We start from the raw sequence: 17,585 nt of genomic DNA, 5'->3' as shown, positions 1-17,585 counted from the left end.
AAGGTAGCAGCTAAAGCTACTTTGTTGACAACCTCTGTTTGATTTTGAACCTCTGGCATTCAAATATTTCACAAGAGGTGATTTAAGGTAAGTGCTAAAGTATTTTTCACTCATTACTAACAAAGCCACACTTGGATCCATTTTAGTGTTATGAGTGTTGCCATAGAAACAGTTCCTTCTTGTGTCTGTGTCTTAAATCTCAGAGTTGTCATTTACGACATGTAATTACGGTAATTCCGACACAATGTAAACGCTGCATGAACCTCTCACACTGGACCACTCCTGATATTTCTTTCTTGTTATAATATCACTTTGGAAACACCTGAATAAGCAATGGGCCTAATGATTTTGATCACAGAAAATGTATTAAGGTCCCTTTCTGGTTACAGAGACTGAAAAAAACTACAGAAAAATAACAATTGTAGCTAGAACCATGGTGTACCTATCGATCCATTTAATATTTTTCCTAATCAAATATATAGTTTTTGTAAGAAAAGACCACGTTCCTTGCACATGCGCTACTTTCCATCAGTCACCATCAGCAGACTGGAAGTTGCCTGAGCGCACGTGAATGTGCTTTCCTATTACTGGTATATTATTACTTGCAATTCGTGGTGTATATTTTGCAACCAGTATTGGATTTGTATGTATCTATGTGTGATTATCTCATAAATACCTGAAACGCTCGTTATTTAAATTGTATTTATGCAATGTTTTTGATTACGTGCAGTTCATTTAAGTTACTTCGGTTTTAAATGTTTTACCGTTTCTGACCACAAAACTATAACCCTGTGTAATGCTGTGTTGTGTACAGCCAAAGGAGTCTCGACGAAATCCAAACACAAGTAAATCAAAGGAGACGCATTTGAAACGTATGTTAGTACCTGATGTAAACAGCAATGCCCACTTGTGATCGGATCACCAAAACAAATCTTAACACCAGGTAGAAAAAGAGAAAAAGCCAACTCGATTTCCGGGATATTGTATATAATTGGGGGCATCAGCCGCTATCAATATTTGGGAGACTCCTAGAACTTCCAAGAGAGGTGGGATGTCTGAAAAGATATTTCTTCATACGCTCAATTAAATGGCAAATAGATCATATACAGGTACAAGGCCTTCCTTAAAGCTTTGAGGTCAACATCAAACATACCGTGCTGGAGCTGTGATGTAGAGTATCATTGTATAAACCTCCAGTTTCCCAATTCTTCACTTTCATGAATCTGGGACATTTAGAGGGACTTCCATTCTGTACAGTCTTAGTGGGGGAAACACTTCCATGGGTTTGCGGCTGTGGAGAAACAAACATTACACCTTATTAGCAACTTGTTTATTAGCAAACACTATTATCCAAAATGACTCCCTGTACACTTATTACAGGAACAATTCCCACAACACTCTCCAAGAACAATTCAAAGGAACGTTTAGGTTATCAACACTGACATTTAACAATTTTAATGTAACAACTTTAACTAAAATACATTCAAATAAAACAATGTTTTATTTGTCAAAATTATTTGCATCACCAATCACAAAAATGCAAGTATTGATTAATATACTGACATATTCATATAAGCATGAGAGTTGTGCTAAAAGGAGATCAAACATAGCATTTTCTAAATCAGTCATAAAAAAAAGCATAATAATGATAATAATACATATTAAACAAAAAAAAGATATATTTCTTTAAAATAATGTTTTGGCTATCAACACAGACATGTAACCATCCTTATCAGGTCACTAAGCAAAACCGGCCTTTTAGTTCCCGAAAATATAGTTTTTATGTTTGACATTAATCAGAGTCTAGGAAACTAGGAATCTGCGTGAAAACAAATGATATTTGACACCAATGAACTTTCTTTGCAAAGTTATTTATCCTTAAGCTATTTTAACAACCAGCAGGTTAAGGAAAGAAATTATACTCAAAGTGTCAAAGGGATAATCAGCATTATTAAGGAAAGTTTAATTGAGCTTTGATTTTCAGAGAGAATAAAAATACTCTCATTGACTTTGCATTCAAAAGATGACAGTAATTTGCTTCATGTACAAATGTATCAGTTGATGACATCTAATCCAATGGAAATCAATCTAGCAGCCATTATATTGCTTATGAGGACCCAGTTCACAGGCCGATGATTTCGACTCCACATCACTCGCATAATTGTGGTGGTTTCTGATGATATGAATGCAAACTTCAATATCAGCCTTGGCCCATTATGTTCACTGTCCCCTGGAAGAATAGTGGGCGTCCTTCTACTCAATCGATTTGATTCTCCTCAGAAGACAAATATGTCTCTGGCTACACAACATACACGATTATTATTTCAAAGTCACCACGCTACACTTGGCTGGCACAGAAAACACCACACTCAATTTTGCGCATGCGAGACATCTGAAGTGAAACGGATGAGAAGAACAATCTTGTCACAAGTGAAACATGAGGACAAAAGCGGATATGATACACCCTTTACATATATACAAACGTACACCGTGACAGGAAGGCAGTGTAAAAGAAATGGTGTAAAATTAAAAAAGGAAACTTCAACTGAGGATTCTGTGTACATGACAGCGTCGCCCCGAGCAACGACTGACACACACACACACACGCACGCGCGCGCGTTCGAGCGGGGTGGAATAATCGGCAACATCACGACACTTGGAGACCACTTACCCACACAGGAGCACTTCAGAAACAAGCACTCGATACACTCACGCAACATTCACAGACCAGCAGAGCACACCTTCACTGCTGTAACTTTGCTTGATAACAGACACTGCAGGGGAAACTGCTTTGTCTACGTCTCATCCTTCTCGTAATACATCTGTATTAACACAAGCTGCGCACTAAGCTTTCTTGTGTAAAAAAGTTACATGAGCTGATTTGACAAACTAATTTCACAAGCTGCTAATAAATAAAACATTGTGGAATTACTAATCAGATGAAAAGATTGTGTTTCTTTGGATGTCATGGAAATTGTCTGTATAGGCCTACCTAATATTAGCTTTATATACTTCTTTCCATTCATCCATCCATCCATCCAATATTTCTTATCCATCTGTCCGTCTATCTATCTGTCCGTCTTCACTTTCATGGAGATAGATTGTACTGTATGAATAAATCTACAATAGCCACTGGCCAATTTTGGGATGTATATTAAATGGCATCAATAAATGTAACATCTCCTACTAAAATACATGCTTATAAAACACTGTCATGTCAAAATGATTTGAATCACCAATCCTAAATATGCAAATATTGATTAATATTGCAATATTCATAAAAGAGGGCTGAAATAGCTTAATTGATGTTTTATTGATGCTTAAATTGCATCAATAACGCAAAATATCCTTATAAAATACATGTAAAAATAAGTGTCAATTCTTTGCATCAGCAATCCTAAATATGCAAATATTGATTAATATTGCAAATATTCATAAAAGAGGGCTGAAATGGCTTAATTGATGATTAAATTGCATCAATAACACAAAATCTCCTTATAAAATACATGTAAAAATAAGTTCTAAATTCTTTGCATCACAAATCCTAAATATGCAAATATTGATTGATATACAGTATTCACATATTCATACAAGTATGAGAGTTGTACTAAAGGTTGTCTACATTATAGCATTTTCTAAATTAGTCATACATAATAAAAAATAAATAAATAAATAAAAACATAAAATTAGTAATAAAAGACAAATTTCTATAATTTTTGCAAGCAACCTTTGGAAAAAAACATCTTTTAGATGCAAAAATGTAAAAGTAAAACTTTATTCGTTTTTTTAGGTGTTTACTAACATTTATCAATTTTTAACAAATTTCTTAAAACATGCATCTGCTAGAAAATACAGCCCCTGACATGGTAAATAATAACAGAAAGTTATTTTAATGGGGGCTGTGAAGTGATACACACAATAGCTAAGTATGCATTTAGTATCATAGCAATGAATAAATGACATATTTTTTAACTGGTGAGATGCTGTATTGACATAAGCATACAGGAGAGGAACTATCTGTTTTATAATTTAACTTATGAAGGCATGGAATAAAACAAAAATGTAGATGATAAAATAATATTGCTCATTTTTCACGCAGAGCTTCAAAGGCGGCAACATCATTGTTTAATGATGTTAGCAGCTCATCTGTCCAACTGCTTCACACCACTTCCACTGGGCGAGCGAGCCTTATTAGTGCTTAAATTATGCAGGGCACTGCTGTTAGCCTTGGAAAACTCAGCACATTTCTAAAAAACCTCAACCACATCAGACAGACTGAAAGGTTATTATCATCTCTAACATTTCAAAACATCGCACCTGTGTTGCTTTAGTGCGTTTGCTATAACTAAAGCAACGAAACATGCATTCTGTCTAGTGTCAGCAAGGTTAACTTTCCAGATTACAGACACTTTTTACAAAAAAAATATATATATATGTTCCACTTACAGCTTGACATTGAAAAGTTTAAAATGGTCTAAAGCAACCTAAAGAGAATGCTCACATATCTCAGCAGGAATATTCTTTATATCTAACAGTGTGTCAAGAATATTGTGGGCATGCTCGAACAAATTCATTACCCACCATTGTGTGTCAGTGTGAATATGCTAAAAGTGCAAAATGTCAGCATTCACTTCTGTTATAACAGGTCAGGTTATTATAAGGTCAGAGTAGCCAAGGTCTCAAACTGTCAGAGTGAAATGAAGATTGGAAGGTACAAGGGAATGTGTTATCGACCCTTAGCCTTTGCAGATAATGTCATATCTGGCTAGCCATTTAAAGTCAATGTGACTGAATAACACTTAACCCTTATGCGCAGTTCGTTTATGCCTACTACAGACTGTGTGATTTCGGCAATCTTATAAGATCATTACAAATCACACTGTACAACATGGATCTAATAAACTTGGGTATGACATGCATCTAGACTGTACGATGATGACACCTATGGAATCGTAGGCTACGACGCTAGTTAGTGTACAAGAATAAAACTTCAGTATGCGCTAGTGGTAAACAAATAGAGCAAGATGAATCAAACTTTGGAAATTGTGGTTTTTATGTGAGCTGAAAAAAAGAGGAGGTCATTCATAGACAAAAGAGAACGACTTGACATGCCAATTTTCCAAATGGAGTTTGAGGTAATATCATTTTAAGTTTTAGCGCGTTGTTGCGTTGATGACGCTAACATTTCTGAAACTGTAAGAAAATTATCACAGGCTAACTTTGGTCACAAGACCATGAGAACAGCTGTCTTCGAACCTCTCTCACTGTACCACAGAAATCGACACGATTGGTCATCTTTCGTCTCAGACAGCCGGAAATCATTCAATGTGTACCAGGCAATTAGGTGCACTCTCAAAATGTCATTTTGTAACATAAGTGTTTTGTTTTTTTAACAAATGTAACATCACTCAATTTATTAATGTTTTTACTCTCATGTTATGTGTGTGTATATGTGTGCGTGTTTGCATTTGTTCTCCATCGTGGATGTGTTGTGGTGTCACTCCATTTCTTTCATTCATGATTTTTATTTTGGACAAATTATGTAACAGAGAACATCAACTTGTCATCTCACCCTTTCATTTCTAATGAGTGATCTTGTGGGTGTGGATGGAGATGGGGTTGTTGGTTTTTTGCTTTGCAACTGACTTTGACAAATTATGTAACAAAGCATTTTTTTTTTTGTAAGTCGCCCATTGATTCCTATGGGTGATTTTTGAGGGTGGGGAGTTGGAGTTTGTGTTGTGTGTTGTGTGTACGAGCGTTCCACAACGTGGATGTGTTATAGTGTTGCCACTTCATTATTTGTGTTCTGTGTTGTGGCTGATTAAGTGAAATTAGGATACGTTTACACGACAACAATGTACTGTACTAAAAACGGAAAAGTTTTAACTTTGCGTTTTTCGCATACAGTCGATAACAGTCAAAACGATCCCCATTTACACTGATCCTTGAAACTGACTAAAAAAAGGCTACATATTATGCATGTCAGGCCAGTAGATGGCGGTGTCACTTTGTAAAGAAACACTACAGCTGTGTCGGCTTCCAAATGCGTCCTTCATTTCCCTTGCAATGAAGGATAAAACAGATGGCTCCTTTGTGGCCTTGTCTGTTTAATTTTGAGAAACTGCCGAATTACACTTTTAAACGCAAGTATTGGGTTTCAGGTTACTCAGATATCTGATACAAATGTAAAAAAAAAATATATATATATATACTTCCGTTCAAAAAAGTATACATTTGATCATTTCCCCATTCATTTTAATGCGGGGTCTGGGGAGAACAATGAACAATGATCAGTTAACAAAACATTAACAAACGTTGATTAATAAAAATGGAAGCTTTAGCGCAAATTCTGCCAGGAAGACTCAATTGTTACGTCACTTATTACTTTCTCATCTAACCAATCGTGTTCTAATACTCGTAGTATAAAAGGTCGGTACTTGCACATGTCTGAGTTCGCAGATGGTGACGCTTTCATTCACATCCATCTTCCCCACCACCACCACCACCAGGATGGTCCCTTCCCAAACCTCCCAGGGGGTCGGCTGTGCCCCTGCCTTCGCCTTCAGGCAGGAAATGCAGAGTCCGTACCCACGGATCGCGAGCTACGGACGGGGCCTACACCAAAGAACTTTATATCACAAAATACTTGCTTGCTGGGCTGTTAATAAATGTATGCTTTGTTACGTCATTTTGCCTCCTGAGTCTTTCTGGTAGAACTGTTAGTAAATGTTAGCTAATGCATTTACTAATGTTAAAGCCCCCATGCAATCAAAAATGCAGTTCTTTTGGCTTTTAGAATGAATATGTAAGCCTTACAGTTATCTATAAGCTAGTGTGCTCTAAAACAATGACAAAATTTGCATTTAGAAAATATAAGCATTCAAAACTTAGTCTCCCACTTCTGTAAATATTGATTGATTCAGCACTTTAGCTTCTCATCAGATTTTCTGTCCAATCAAATGCTCTCTAAAATCTAAAGCGTCCCGACAGGCTGCCACCCAGAGTTTAGGAGGAAACTGCGGCTTTACCGAGATCAACGGTCGAGCTGTGACAAACGAAAAGCTATTGGCTATTTTTAAAAGGGGGATGAGCTGTTCGATATGTCCCGCCCTGTCGTCAATTACGTCAACTCATTGAATAATTCTGACCGTTTCAAGGCACTTCAGTTGGCCCTTTAAAAATTGGGACCTTATTGTAAATTGTTACCTAAGAAAAGTATCCTAAAAGTGGCTGGATGATACATTACATTACTTCTAAATAGTAGGACTTTTGACTTTTTGACTGTTGGTTAGTTTGTGTAGAGGTTCTCATAAGAAATTAATTTTAGTAAAAAAAAAATGTAAAAAAATGATTATAAAGATGCAAATTATAGTTGTCAGAATGAATTTAATGTGATCTGTTCCTAAAAAAATCAGCAAAAATACCCCAGACCACCTTTTTAAGCAGACTTGGTTGCAATTGTTTGGTCTACTTTAAAACCTGTAGTGCAGAGGTGCCCAATCCTGTTCCTGGAGATCTACCTTCCTGCAAAGTTCAGCTCCACCAACCCTGATCGAACACAACTGAACCAGCTAATTAAGATCTTCAGGAGCTCTTGATAATTACAGGCAGGTGTGTTGGATCAGGGTTGGATCTGAACTCTGCAAGTAGGTAGAGCTCCAGGAACAGGATTGAGCACCCCTGCTGTACGCATACACACACACAAAGTATTTCCTCATCAGGAACACGAGATGCCACCTGTGCAGATCCATCACTTTAAAACTTCAGCTTCTTACAGTCCAAACCAGATGCAAAGAAATGCAGCAACAAGTGATAAAGGCCATTTCTTTGATGTAAATCTGACATCTTGTGTAAATCTGGACATTTTGTTGATCACACACATTGCACTACATAGCCCTACTATATTCAATGTTATTCATGAGATGTTGTCTGATTGGCCGCAGCAGTTTAGCACTTATTGCGGAGGAACTTTGTGCCTGGTAGGACATGCTCTAACGGTTCATATATCATCTCAACAGTCATTGCATCTTTTTGTCACAAATAGTGTCAAGCATCATGCACAACAATCACATGCTAACTATGTCCCATGTTCTTGTCTTTCTATTTCTCTTGTACTCTCTCACTCCCCCCCTTCCTCGTCTTACTCACTGATGATTAATCATCCACCAGACACTGTAATACACAAAAGAGAGAAAGAGAGCAACTCCGTCTTGGACCACACAGCTGCATCCATTCATTCCTTTGCTTTCTTGGATCGCCTCATCCATCCGGTTTCTTTCAGAGGGATAATGCGTCACAAGAGGCCAGATGAGAGAGTCATGTGCTGATGTGAAATGTAAGCACTGCTACCCCCACAACCAGGGCTGTAGAAACACATGCTACACCAGCACTGCTGGCAGGTACAGAGAAGACCATGTGACAGACGCTAGACTAGAAACAGGCTTTCATATGATTACTTGCAAGCAACCCTACTTGAAGTACTTGAAGCACTTCTGCAGTTAATTCAGCTTGAACTTCTTGACATGCTTCTTCAGTGAATTTAAATCTTATTTTGTAGATCATTTCAGTCATGGGTGTGATTTGTATTTGTGTTTTGGTAAACACTGTATTTTTTAAATATAAGTTAAAAGTTTGAAAATCTCCCGAATAAAAGTAATTGGCAGCAAAGGTGCATTAGGTTCAGCAAGGAATCCCTCAAGAAACCCATATAGTTTTTTCTACAAGGTTCTTTTGAAAACATGCTTGAAGTTAAATTACAGATTCTTCAGAACACATGTTATATATGTGTGTGTGTGTGTGTGTGTGTGTGTGTTATGCTATACTTTCTAAATGGCTCTTGCATTTCGATTTTCATATATGCATACCTATATGGTTAGTTGCATTTTATTAGCAGTAATAGCCATTGATTTTCACTGCTGTCCATGACCCAAGAAAATAGACCTATTGTGATCCATGAGTTAAGAACCTCTGCTTTAAATCCTCAAGTACATTTTACAGTAAAGTACAGTTCATCTCAAGAATTAGCAAATAAAATGATGCATGTGGAACTTATGTCCTGTATTTAAGAATAGGACATTGACTATCTGCCAGCTGTCAAGCAGATCAGGCCATATTTACAGTATAAGTACAGCTTCAATATTTCTGAACTTGCACCTTTAAAACAGAAAAACAAATACTGATAGATTACTGACTCACTCGCAGTCCTTCAAAGCCAAATGTGAAGCCATTTTAGACTGTATTTTACCTTGTCACTCTCTGAGTAAGGGTTGTTAAGCACCATCGGCATGTTGTCCTTTCTCCAGAGGTCATCAAACACTCTGTCGTTATCCGACGCCAGCTGGGCGTTCTGTCCATTTCCCACACCAAGGTCTCTGAAAGTCACAAACAGTTCAGGTCACACCTCAAACATCAGCCAGAAGGAAACAAGTCTAGATGCATGTACAACTACTCAAAACCCATTCGGTAATTTTATTTATTTATTTATTTATTTATTCGTGTCTATTATAAGTCTATTACGTTTGTGTATTACGCTTGTTAATCAACAGCATGCCTCAGATGCCATCCATAAAGCTTAACTTGAATTCCATTAAAACATTCATTTTTCAAGGCTACCAATGTGCATTTAATTGTTTAAATGAAATGGTAAATTGCCTCAATTCCATTCATACTCATGTTATTTCATAATCAGATTTAGCTAGTGTTCAATAAACCATGCTATCAGATGTATAATGCACTTTTAAAAATGTAAACAAACACTTACAGAACATTTTTTCTAGCTGACTTTGCATTGCATGATGGGAATTATAGTAACATTCAACATAAGAGAAGCATAATTGGTTTTGGATAAAATGCTGCCATCTCACTAGTCAGATTGAAATTCCAAGCACAATTATAATTTGTTTAGTAATATAGAAAAGAAATCTGGTGAAGTGTGCACTTTTTCAAACGATAAAACACTAAGGCCATTTCTAATCATTGCTTTGTTTGTTTGAGCATCCAGACTTGCCCGACAACAGCAACAATGATTAAACCAATGGCGAGAGTTTGGGGCGGGACTATTGTTTAACTAACCAGTGGCAGAAGGGAGGAGAATGTTTGGGAAACCCATTTGGAAACAGTCATTATTTTTTTACACACTTCAACTTTTTTGCACCCTCAACGGGGACAGCTGCTATTCATGAATCACAAAGACTAAATCTAATCAGTTTTGTGTAATGAAGCATTTACAGAGTAGACGTTCATATATCTTCACATTTCTGACAGTAACTCTCATTCTTTAAACAAGATGACAACACTAGAGTGAAACAAATAATTTAGGCATAATTAATTTGAACCAAGTGGTGTACTTGGAAAACTGGGGTGTGATCACAAAATGAAAATAATATTTATGTCTATATATATCCATTTTGTTATTAATGTTGCTGTAAGCTTCTCACACTGCCTGTTAGTACTTCCTGTTCACTAGAGCGTAATATGAACATTCAATGCAAGAGTAATTTCAAAGACTGAATGGAATAAATACACTGTACAGATTCACTCACTTTCGGCTCACCAAATAAACACAAAATGCACTCGTGAAAAAAAATGCATTAAAAAAAAACTGAACTTTCCCAAAAATTTGTTTTTGAAGCATGAAGTATCAAATAAAATCTGGCTAGCTATTTGTAAACCATATTGCCATGTAATGAAAATAGAGGTAATAGATTGAGGTTCGTTGTCACACAGTCAATACATTTTAGACAATACACAATAATGGTGGCAATGTTTAGCAGATATTTTTTAGGAGTACATATGCAGGTATAGCTTAAATTAAATAGTCAAATGAATTCTAAGAGCAGGATGTCTTCTCGACAACATTAAACCAATAATGCTTTGAGAGAACACTTTTCTAGAGTCAACAGTGCTAATGTAATTAGCCGTAGTGTTCTTATTACTCATGTTCATGTTCAGTTGTTCCCAGAAATATCTTGTTCTAAAAGCTTCAAGTGGTAGCGCATGGTTTGTAGGCTCATCTTTGCTTTTTAAATGCCACTTCAGAACTTTAATTCAAAATAAAGAATGCAAGCATAACCTATATTTGCACATATATTGAAAAGTTTAGAGATTTCCTGGAATGTCAAATATATTTGTACCCTAGTGAATGTGAGGTCGCCCAGTACGCCTCCTAGCGTGGGTGGAGGAGAAGGAGAAACTAATAAAGGTAATATTTTAGTTTGCGTAATATTTTTACGCATTTAATTATTGCAGGTTTACATAATATTCTGAGTTTGCATTTCACTGTTTTTATTCATTTTGAGGAATACTGAATCTGTTTTTGAGCAAGTGAGATGAGTAAAGGCATGCTCACATTAGTATAATCATGTTTACTCTGCACTTCCTCACGATTTCTCTCAACATGGGGACAGGAGACATCTCTCAAAAAATGGGAAAACAAAGTAACTTGCGTCACTTATTTGAAAAAGTAACTAAGACATTTTGTTGTAAATATAAAAGTAATGCATAACTTTACTGGTTACTTAAAAAGTAATCTGATTACGTAACACCTTCAGCCGTGACTTATTCACGATACAGCACTAGGTTTGATTACCTTATCGCTTTTATAAAACGGTTACCACACAATAAAAATATTAAAGCCAAAAAATATGTATCAATGCAACTTTCATTAAAGGGATACTCCACTTTTTTGGGAAATAGGCTCATTTTACAACTCCCCCAGAGTTAAACAGTTGAGTTTTACCATTTTCGAATCCATTCAGCCGATCTCCGGGTCTGGGGGGTCCCACTTTTAGCATAGCTTAGCATAATGAATTGAACCGGACAAGACCATTAGCATCTCTCTCAAAAAAATGACCAAAGAGTTTCGATATTTTTCCTATTTAAAACTTGACTCTTCTGTAGTTACATCGTGTACTAAGACCGACGGAAAACGAAAAGTTGCGATTTTCTAGGCTGATATGGCTAGGAACTATACTCTCATTCCTGCGTAATAATCAAGAAACTTTGCTGCAGTACCATGAGTCCAGCAGGCGTAATGATATGACGCAGCGCCTGAAAATAGTCCCCAGCTCAGTAGGGCGGCATGTGCTGCGTCATATCATTACGCCTGCTTCACCCATGGTACTGCAGCAAAGTTTCTTGATTATTGCTAATGGTCTTGTCCGGTTCAATTCATTATGCTAAGCTATGCTAAAAGTGGTACCGCCAGACCCGGAAATCGGCTGAATGGATTCGAAAACGGTAAAACTCAACTGTTTAACTCTGGGGGAGTTGTAAAATGAGCCTATTTCCAAAAAAAGTGGAGTATTCCTTTAAGTAAAATCACTAAAAGCCTGTCTTCCGCTGGGGAAAAAAAAACTTGTACAGAAGTTACAATATTTCACCATTAGATGGCAGCAGTCTTTATGAGTGAGTCTGTCAGTAGAGAAGACTTTTATATTGAAAGGACTGAACTTGTGAACACAGAGAAGCAAGACACAAATGACAAATGATTAGCATGTCTGGGCACGGAAAACCCCTTAACTGTTAAAAGGACAAGATATCGCTGTGGCCATTAAAACGGATTTTTATTACAAATATAGGACTGACCTGAGGGAAAATGCTACATCTACTGTAAATGCAAGTATACTCGCTTACTCCCACAATACTCTACTGCTCTATAAGCTTCAATGAACAATATCAATGAAAACATGTTTACGCTGCTAAGAGTGGTTGCTAGGGGTTGTGTAGTGATACATAGAACCGTTGGGTGAAGCGGTCATAGCCGTGTTTTATCGTGAATAAAACACAGCTATTGACCAATTAGAATCAAGGACTGAAACTAACTGTTTTATAAAATGCGTTACTCCCAACACTGATTGTAAGTGCACACTGCAGTTGTGTCGTCAGTCACATTAAAGCAGGATGGATTCTGATTGGCTGTCAATGTTTGATCGTTCATCAGCTGGAAAAATTGTTCTGAAAGTGATTCCAATGATTTTAATTCTCTGTGCCGTTATCATTACAGTTGTGGTGTGAACTATTCTTTTATATTCAGAATGATTTTTAGAACTAAATCCTTATGGTTATCGTTATAGTTATAAATCTTGGTGTGAACGGGCCTTAACCAATATCGTTAACGTGAGATAAAAACACACTTGCTAAAGCAACCCTGCCGTTTTTACTTAGTTCTGTAAGTCTTTGAATTTTATCTTAAAGGTTGTATCAGCGATTTCAGGCCCAAAAAAGGCCCAAACATAAATGATCACATTCATCTAATCTTTCCTAACGATCCGCTAGCTGCCCGCCCCATAAGCAGGCCGTCAAAAAAACGCGTCTCTGTAGGCAGCCTAGGCTTTGAGATCTGCACACAAAAACAATTGGTTTCACCAACCAACCACCCAAAACCAAAATAAATAGTATTCCAACCAATCACCGACAGGGGGAGGGTGTTGTGAGGTTTTGCAGCAGTGCACAAGCGCAAAACCTCACAACACAACACAACACACTATTTATGTTGGTTTTCAGTGGTTGGTGAAACCAATTGTTTTTGTGTGCAGATCTCAGAGCCTAGGCTGCCTACAGAGACGTGGTTTTTTGACAACCTGCTTATGGGGCGGCCAGCTAGCGGATCGTTAGGAAAGGTTAGATGAATGTGATCATTTATGTTTGGGCCTTTTTTGGGCCTGAAATCGCTGATACAACCTTTAACTCATGCTTCGCAGTACCAGAGCGCTTCACATTGCAAGTACAATACAGTACTAGGTGAGCTAACAAGCAAATTTACTACATTATTATTATTATTTTTATTTTTTATTATTAGTTTACAGATCATTCACTATGGTAAAAGAGGTCATAACATAATTTTGTGACATCACTCACCTCCCCACCTGCACCTCGACATCCTTCCTGTCTACGACTCTCTGACCTTCTCCATTTATCTCTTTTTTGCTGTTCTTGATGAGCTTCAGCACTGGCTCAATCTCCTTCAACAGGTCGTTGTTCTCCTCCACCCCATTGAGGAGGAGGGCTGAATGGCCTCCTTCTCTGATCAGAGTGTCCTGGGCCAGCAGGGGAATCAGGGGTTTGTTCTCCCACGGTTCTTTCCCGGGAGTGTAGGCAGAGGACAGGTTCTCTATCGCCCTGAGCTCTTTGGGCATGTTGGGCGTGAGGGGCGAGCATCGTTCGCACGGCCTGCTCTGAGGAGGGTTGACGGGCCTGGTGACGCGAACCGTTCTGGGTTTACCGTCGCCGCTCAGCGTGGTCTCCAGGTGAGTGGTGAAGCCCTCGGGTCCGCGGAGGATCAGGATGGCGTGGCTTTCGGTCGACACGTTCTTCAGGGTCTCGAGCGCACGTTCGTAGCTCAGGTCCACCAAAGGCTTGTTGTTCACGGCCAGGACAATGTCGCCGACTTGGACCAGCCCACATTCCTCTGCCGCCCCGCCCCGAATGATGTCGGAGATGATGACGGGCGGCTTGCACACACGTTGTTTGACCAGAAAGCCCAGCCCACCGATCTTTCTTTTGAAGAGGCGCACTGAGATGATGTTGGGCTGCAGCTGACACACGCTGGGCTCAGATTCCTGCATTGTGTCTTCCTGTGCGTCAGCGCTGATCTGCAATTGAGTTGAATGTGACAAAGGAGAGCAACATGTCAGATGTGTCAGCCAAGGCAGGCGAAGACATGCGGAGATGCAAAACAATATAGGCCAGTAAAATTCACATTTTCATTGTACTGATGGCATCCTGTGACATTTAAGAAAATATTCAGACTCTCAATTAGGTCCAACTATGTCTGGATATAATAAGTATTGTAAGAACTGGTTTAAATGAATAGCTAAACAAAAATCATTTGTTCTAAGCTTGTATTCTTTCATATTTCCATGGAACAAAAAGCAACCAAAAGAAATTACACGAAAGTAGTCCATTCAACTCATGCTCTACATCAGGGGTGCACTACATGCTTTGATCAGTCCGATTTGTGAATGAATTTTGAATTTTGTCAATGAACTCTTGATCTGGTTCACAAATCAGACTGAATGATTCGATCACAAATCTATCTGACTCAGTGATCAGGACCTTGAGTTTTCAGCTCACTGAAGGGGAACTTCAGCAAATAATGAACATTATTCAGTTACATTTCAGCCTAGGTCTCATACAAAACTATTGTACTATTGTCACATAAGTTGTGAAGATTCCTCCAAATTCAGTGTCTGTTCTACAGAAATATAATAGCATAATTTGGGTTTGGAACGACATGAGGGGGAGTAAATAATGACAGAATTTTATTTTTTGGAATGAACTATTGCTTTACTTTGAATGAAAGTCATTATTTCTAAGAAAAAGCCATTCAGGTCAATTCGTCACAATATATATATATATATATTTTTTTTTTATAATTTCAATGATAGAGTGGTGACTCATTTCACAGTGTACAAGCTGTGAACTTCAATTCACTCTTTCCTCTCTGTTGACAAGCCAGTAGCATTTCCTTCGTGAGCATCATGCTCAGTCTCAATTAAACATTCATGTAAGAAACACTTATAATCTACAGTCCTCCTGCATCTGGCCTTTCTTGGCAGCATGAAACGCATATGGCCTCGTGAGAACAACTATTGTCCAATTCAGATTTAGAGTCGTGGAAAGAGACTTTGTAATAAAGAATAGGGGAAAACAACTAACAACCTTCAATTGCAAAGCAATGTTCTACTAACTTTTTGTTTATAATACACTTGATTTCAAGAACTATTTGTGGATGATAAAATAACAAAAAATCCATTTGTTATAGGTTACAATGACATTTCCCGCTGAGAAAATCATGCACTATACATAAGATCTTAAAGGAACATATTACACTCCTCAATTAGAATAGACATATTGACATTTTGCTGGTATATGCTGCACTGTGAAAAATGTGCTTAATTTTGGTTACTTAATTGGTTTTATTCCAGACAACATTCTATTTAATATGACTGAATCAAGGTGACTACATTTGGTTTCATTAATGAAAGCAATTTAACTGTCAGAGCTCATGCTTTGCCAAAAATATTAATTCAAACAGTTAACATGTATTGGTGAATCTTGTGACAATATCCTAATAATAGCATCATTTACCAAGACATACGTTACAAAAAAAGCTTTCGTTTTTAAAAATGTCTATCAAATACAGCTGATTTGCACACATATTGTGGTCATTTTATAAAAAAATTAAGTCATGAAAATCAGTAAACAGTTATGTTTAAATATATCTCATGCACAGATATTTCTGCTATAAAGCAGAAAAAAGGGTAAATAACTGCTACATAAAGTGCATGCTTCAAACCTTTTCTTTATATCTTATATAAAAATAGAAACACACTGACAGTTCTCAAAATCAGGCAGAACTTCACATACACAAAGACACTCAATCAATTACAGCCTTTTTTAAAACCAAATGATAATAAATGTGCGTTAACTATCTGCAGGAGTTATCAAAAGCACTGACCTGCAGCCATGCATGCATGTTCAACAGGACACACCAGTTGCATCATGAGCTACAGCAACTCCACATGCCCATTTCACAAAGCATCATCGTGTATACAGTATGCATTTCGCAAAACATGTCGAATTAATCATAACATATACTTTCGAGAGAAGAAAATATATAAATAAAGCAACGTAACTTACCTTTCCACTTTTAAAAGCTATAAAAATCGCCTCACACAGTGCGGTTATCACCTTTTCAATATTCCGATGGAAGGTTCAGACTTTTCCTTCTTGATGTCCCACTCAGAAGACGCGTGGCATGTCTGCGCGAGCCGCTGTATAAACACGCAGCGCGAGAGAAGCTCTGCGCTCCTGCCGCTCCGGTGCGCGAGCATTTATTCCGCGCGCACTGCTGTCATTCTGTCATCCATCCCTCCCGAGGCTCTGCCTCCCTCAATGGGAGGGTTTTACAACCCCACTGCACTCACATATATGGGAAGGAATCATATTTGCACAGTAATATGTGTACATCTTCAGATTAACTGTTAAAACATTTATAATTAAAGCAGAAATCATCATTATTTCAAATATGGGAGACCGGAGAGGATTATAAATTAACGCCAAGTTTAACCAAAAATATTAGCTAAACGGGTGAAATCACCATCATATACATGACCAACACAGTATAAGCTGTGAGTAGATAAAGTGGAGTACAAATAACTATACAGAATTTGCAAAAAATATTATTTTGAGGCAAGACAGTAAAAGGTCAGGTCTGGTTTATAATTTGATTTAAGATGAGACGTTCTTTGATTTTTGAGCAACCAAATATGATTAACACAATAAATCAATGCACAAATGCATTTATGTTTTTTATTGTTTAAACTCACCCTGGTCGTTCACTGTAAAAAAATATAAATATTTATATGATCAATAAGTTAAGACAACATATGTTTTTACATTGCTTTAACTCATCAAAATGCGGGGTTTTTTTTATATATATATAAGTTACATAAGATTCAACTAATTTTTAAAGTCAGTTGAATGTAATTTAAGTTGAAATAACTTTAACATCCAAGTTGATTGTACTTAAAAATGTAAGGCTGCAATGTTTTTTACAGTACTTGTACAAAACAAAAAAT

General features: G+C 37.3%; 1 protein-coding gene across 1 annotated transcript in view; it reads right to left on the bottom strand.

Annotated features, from left to right (window-relative positions):
- nos1 (nitric oxide synthase 1 (neuronal)) overlaps positions 1-16,730 on the bottom strand; it is a gene marked incomplete at its 3' end in the record, with an annotated part of 62,417 nt that extends 45,687 nt beyond the window's left edge. Inside the window, exons 1-4 of the mRNA XM_084415056.1 lie at positions 16,645-16,730; positions 13,861-14,594; positions 9,248-9,374; positions 1,154-1,291 (exon numbers count right to left, since the gene is read on the bottom strand). Coding sequence (XP_084271182.1) covers positions 1,154-1,291; positions 9,248-9,374; positions 13,861-14,567 — 972 coding nt within the window. The 5' untranslated portion in view covers positions 14,568-14,594; positions 16,645-16,730. The remainder of the gene's footprint in view (positions 1-1,153; positions 1,292-9,247; positions 9,375-13,860; positions 14,595-16,644) is intronic.
- Between the last annotated feature and the right edge of the window lie 855 nt (positions 16,731-17,585).

The sequence above is a fragment of the Rutilus rutilus genome (assembly GCF_951802725.1).
Source record: "Rutilus rutilus genome assembly, chromosome: 7".
Classification (NCBI taxonomy): Eukaryota; Metazoa; Chordata; class Actinopteri; order Cypriniformes; family Leuciscidae; genus Rutilus; species Rutilus rutilus.
Note: the sequence above shows the minus strand (reverse complement) of the source record. Positions and strands in the feature narration are given on the sequence as shown.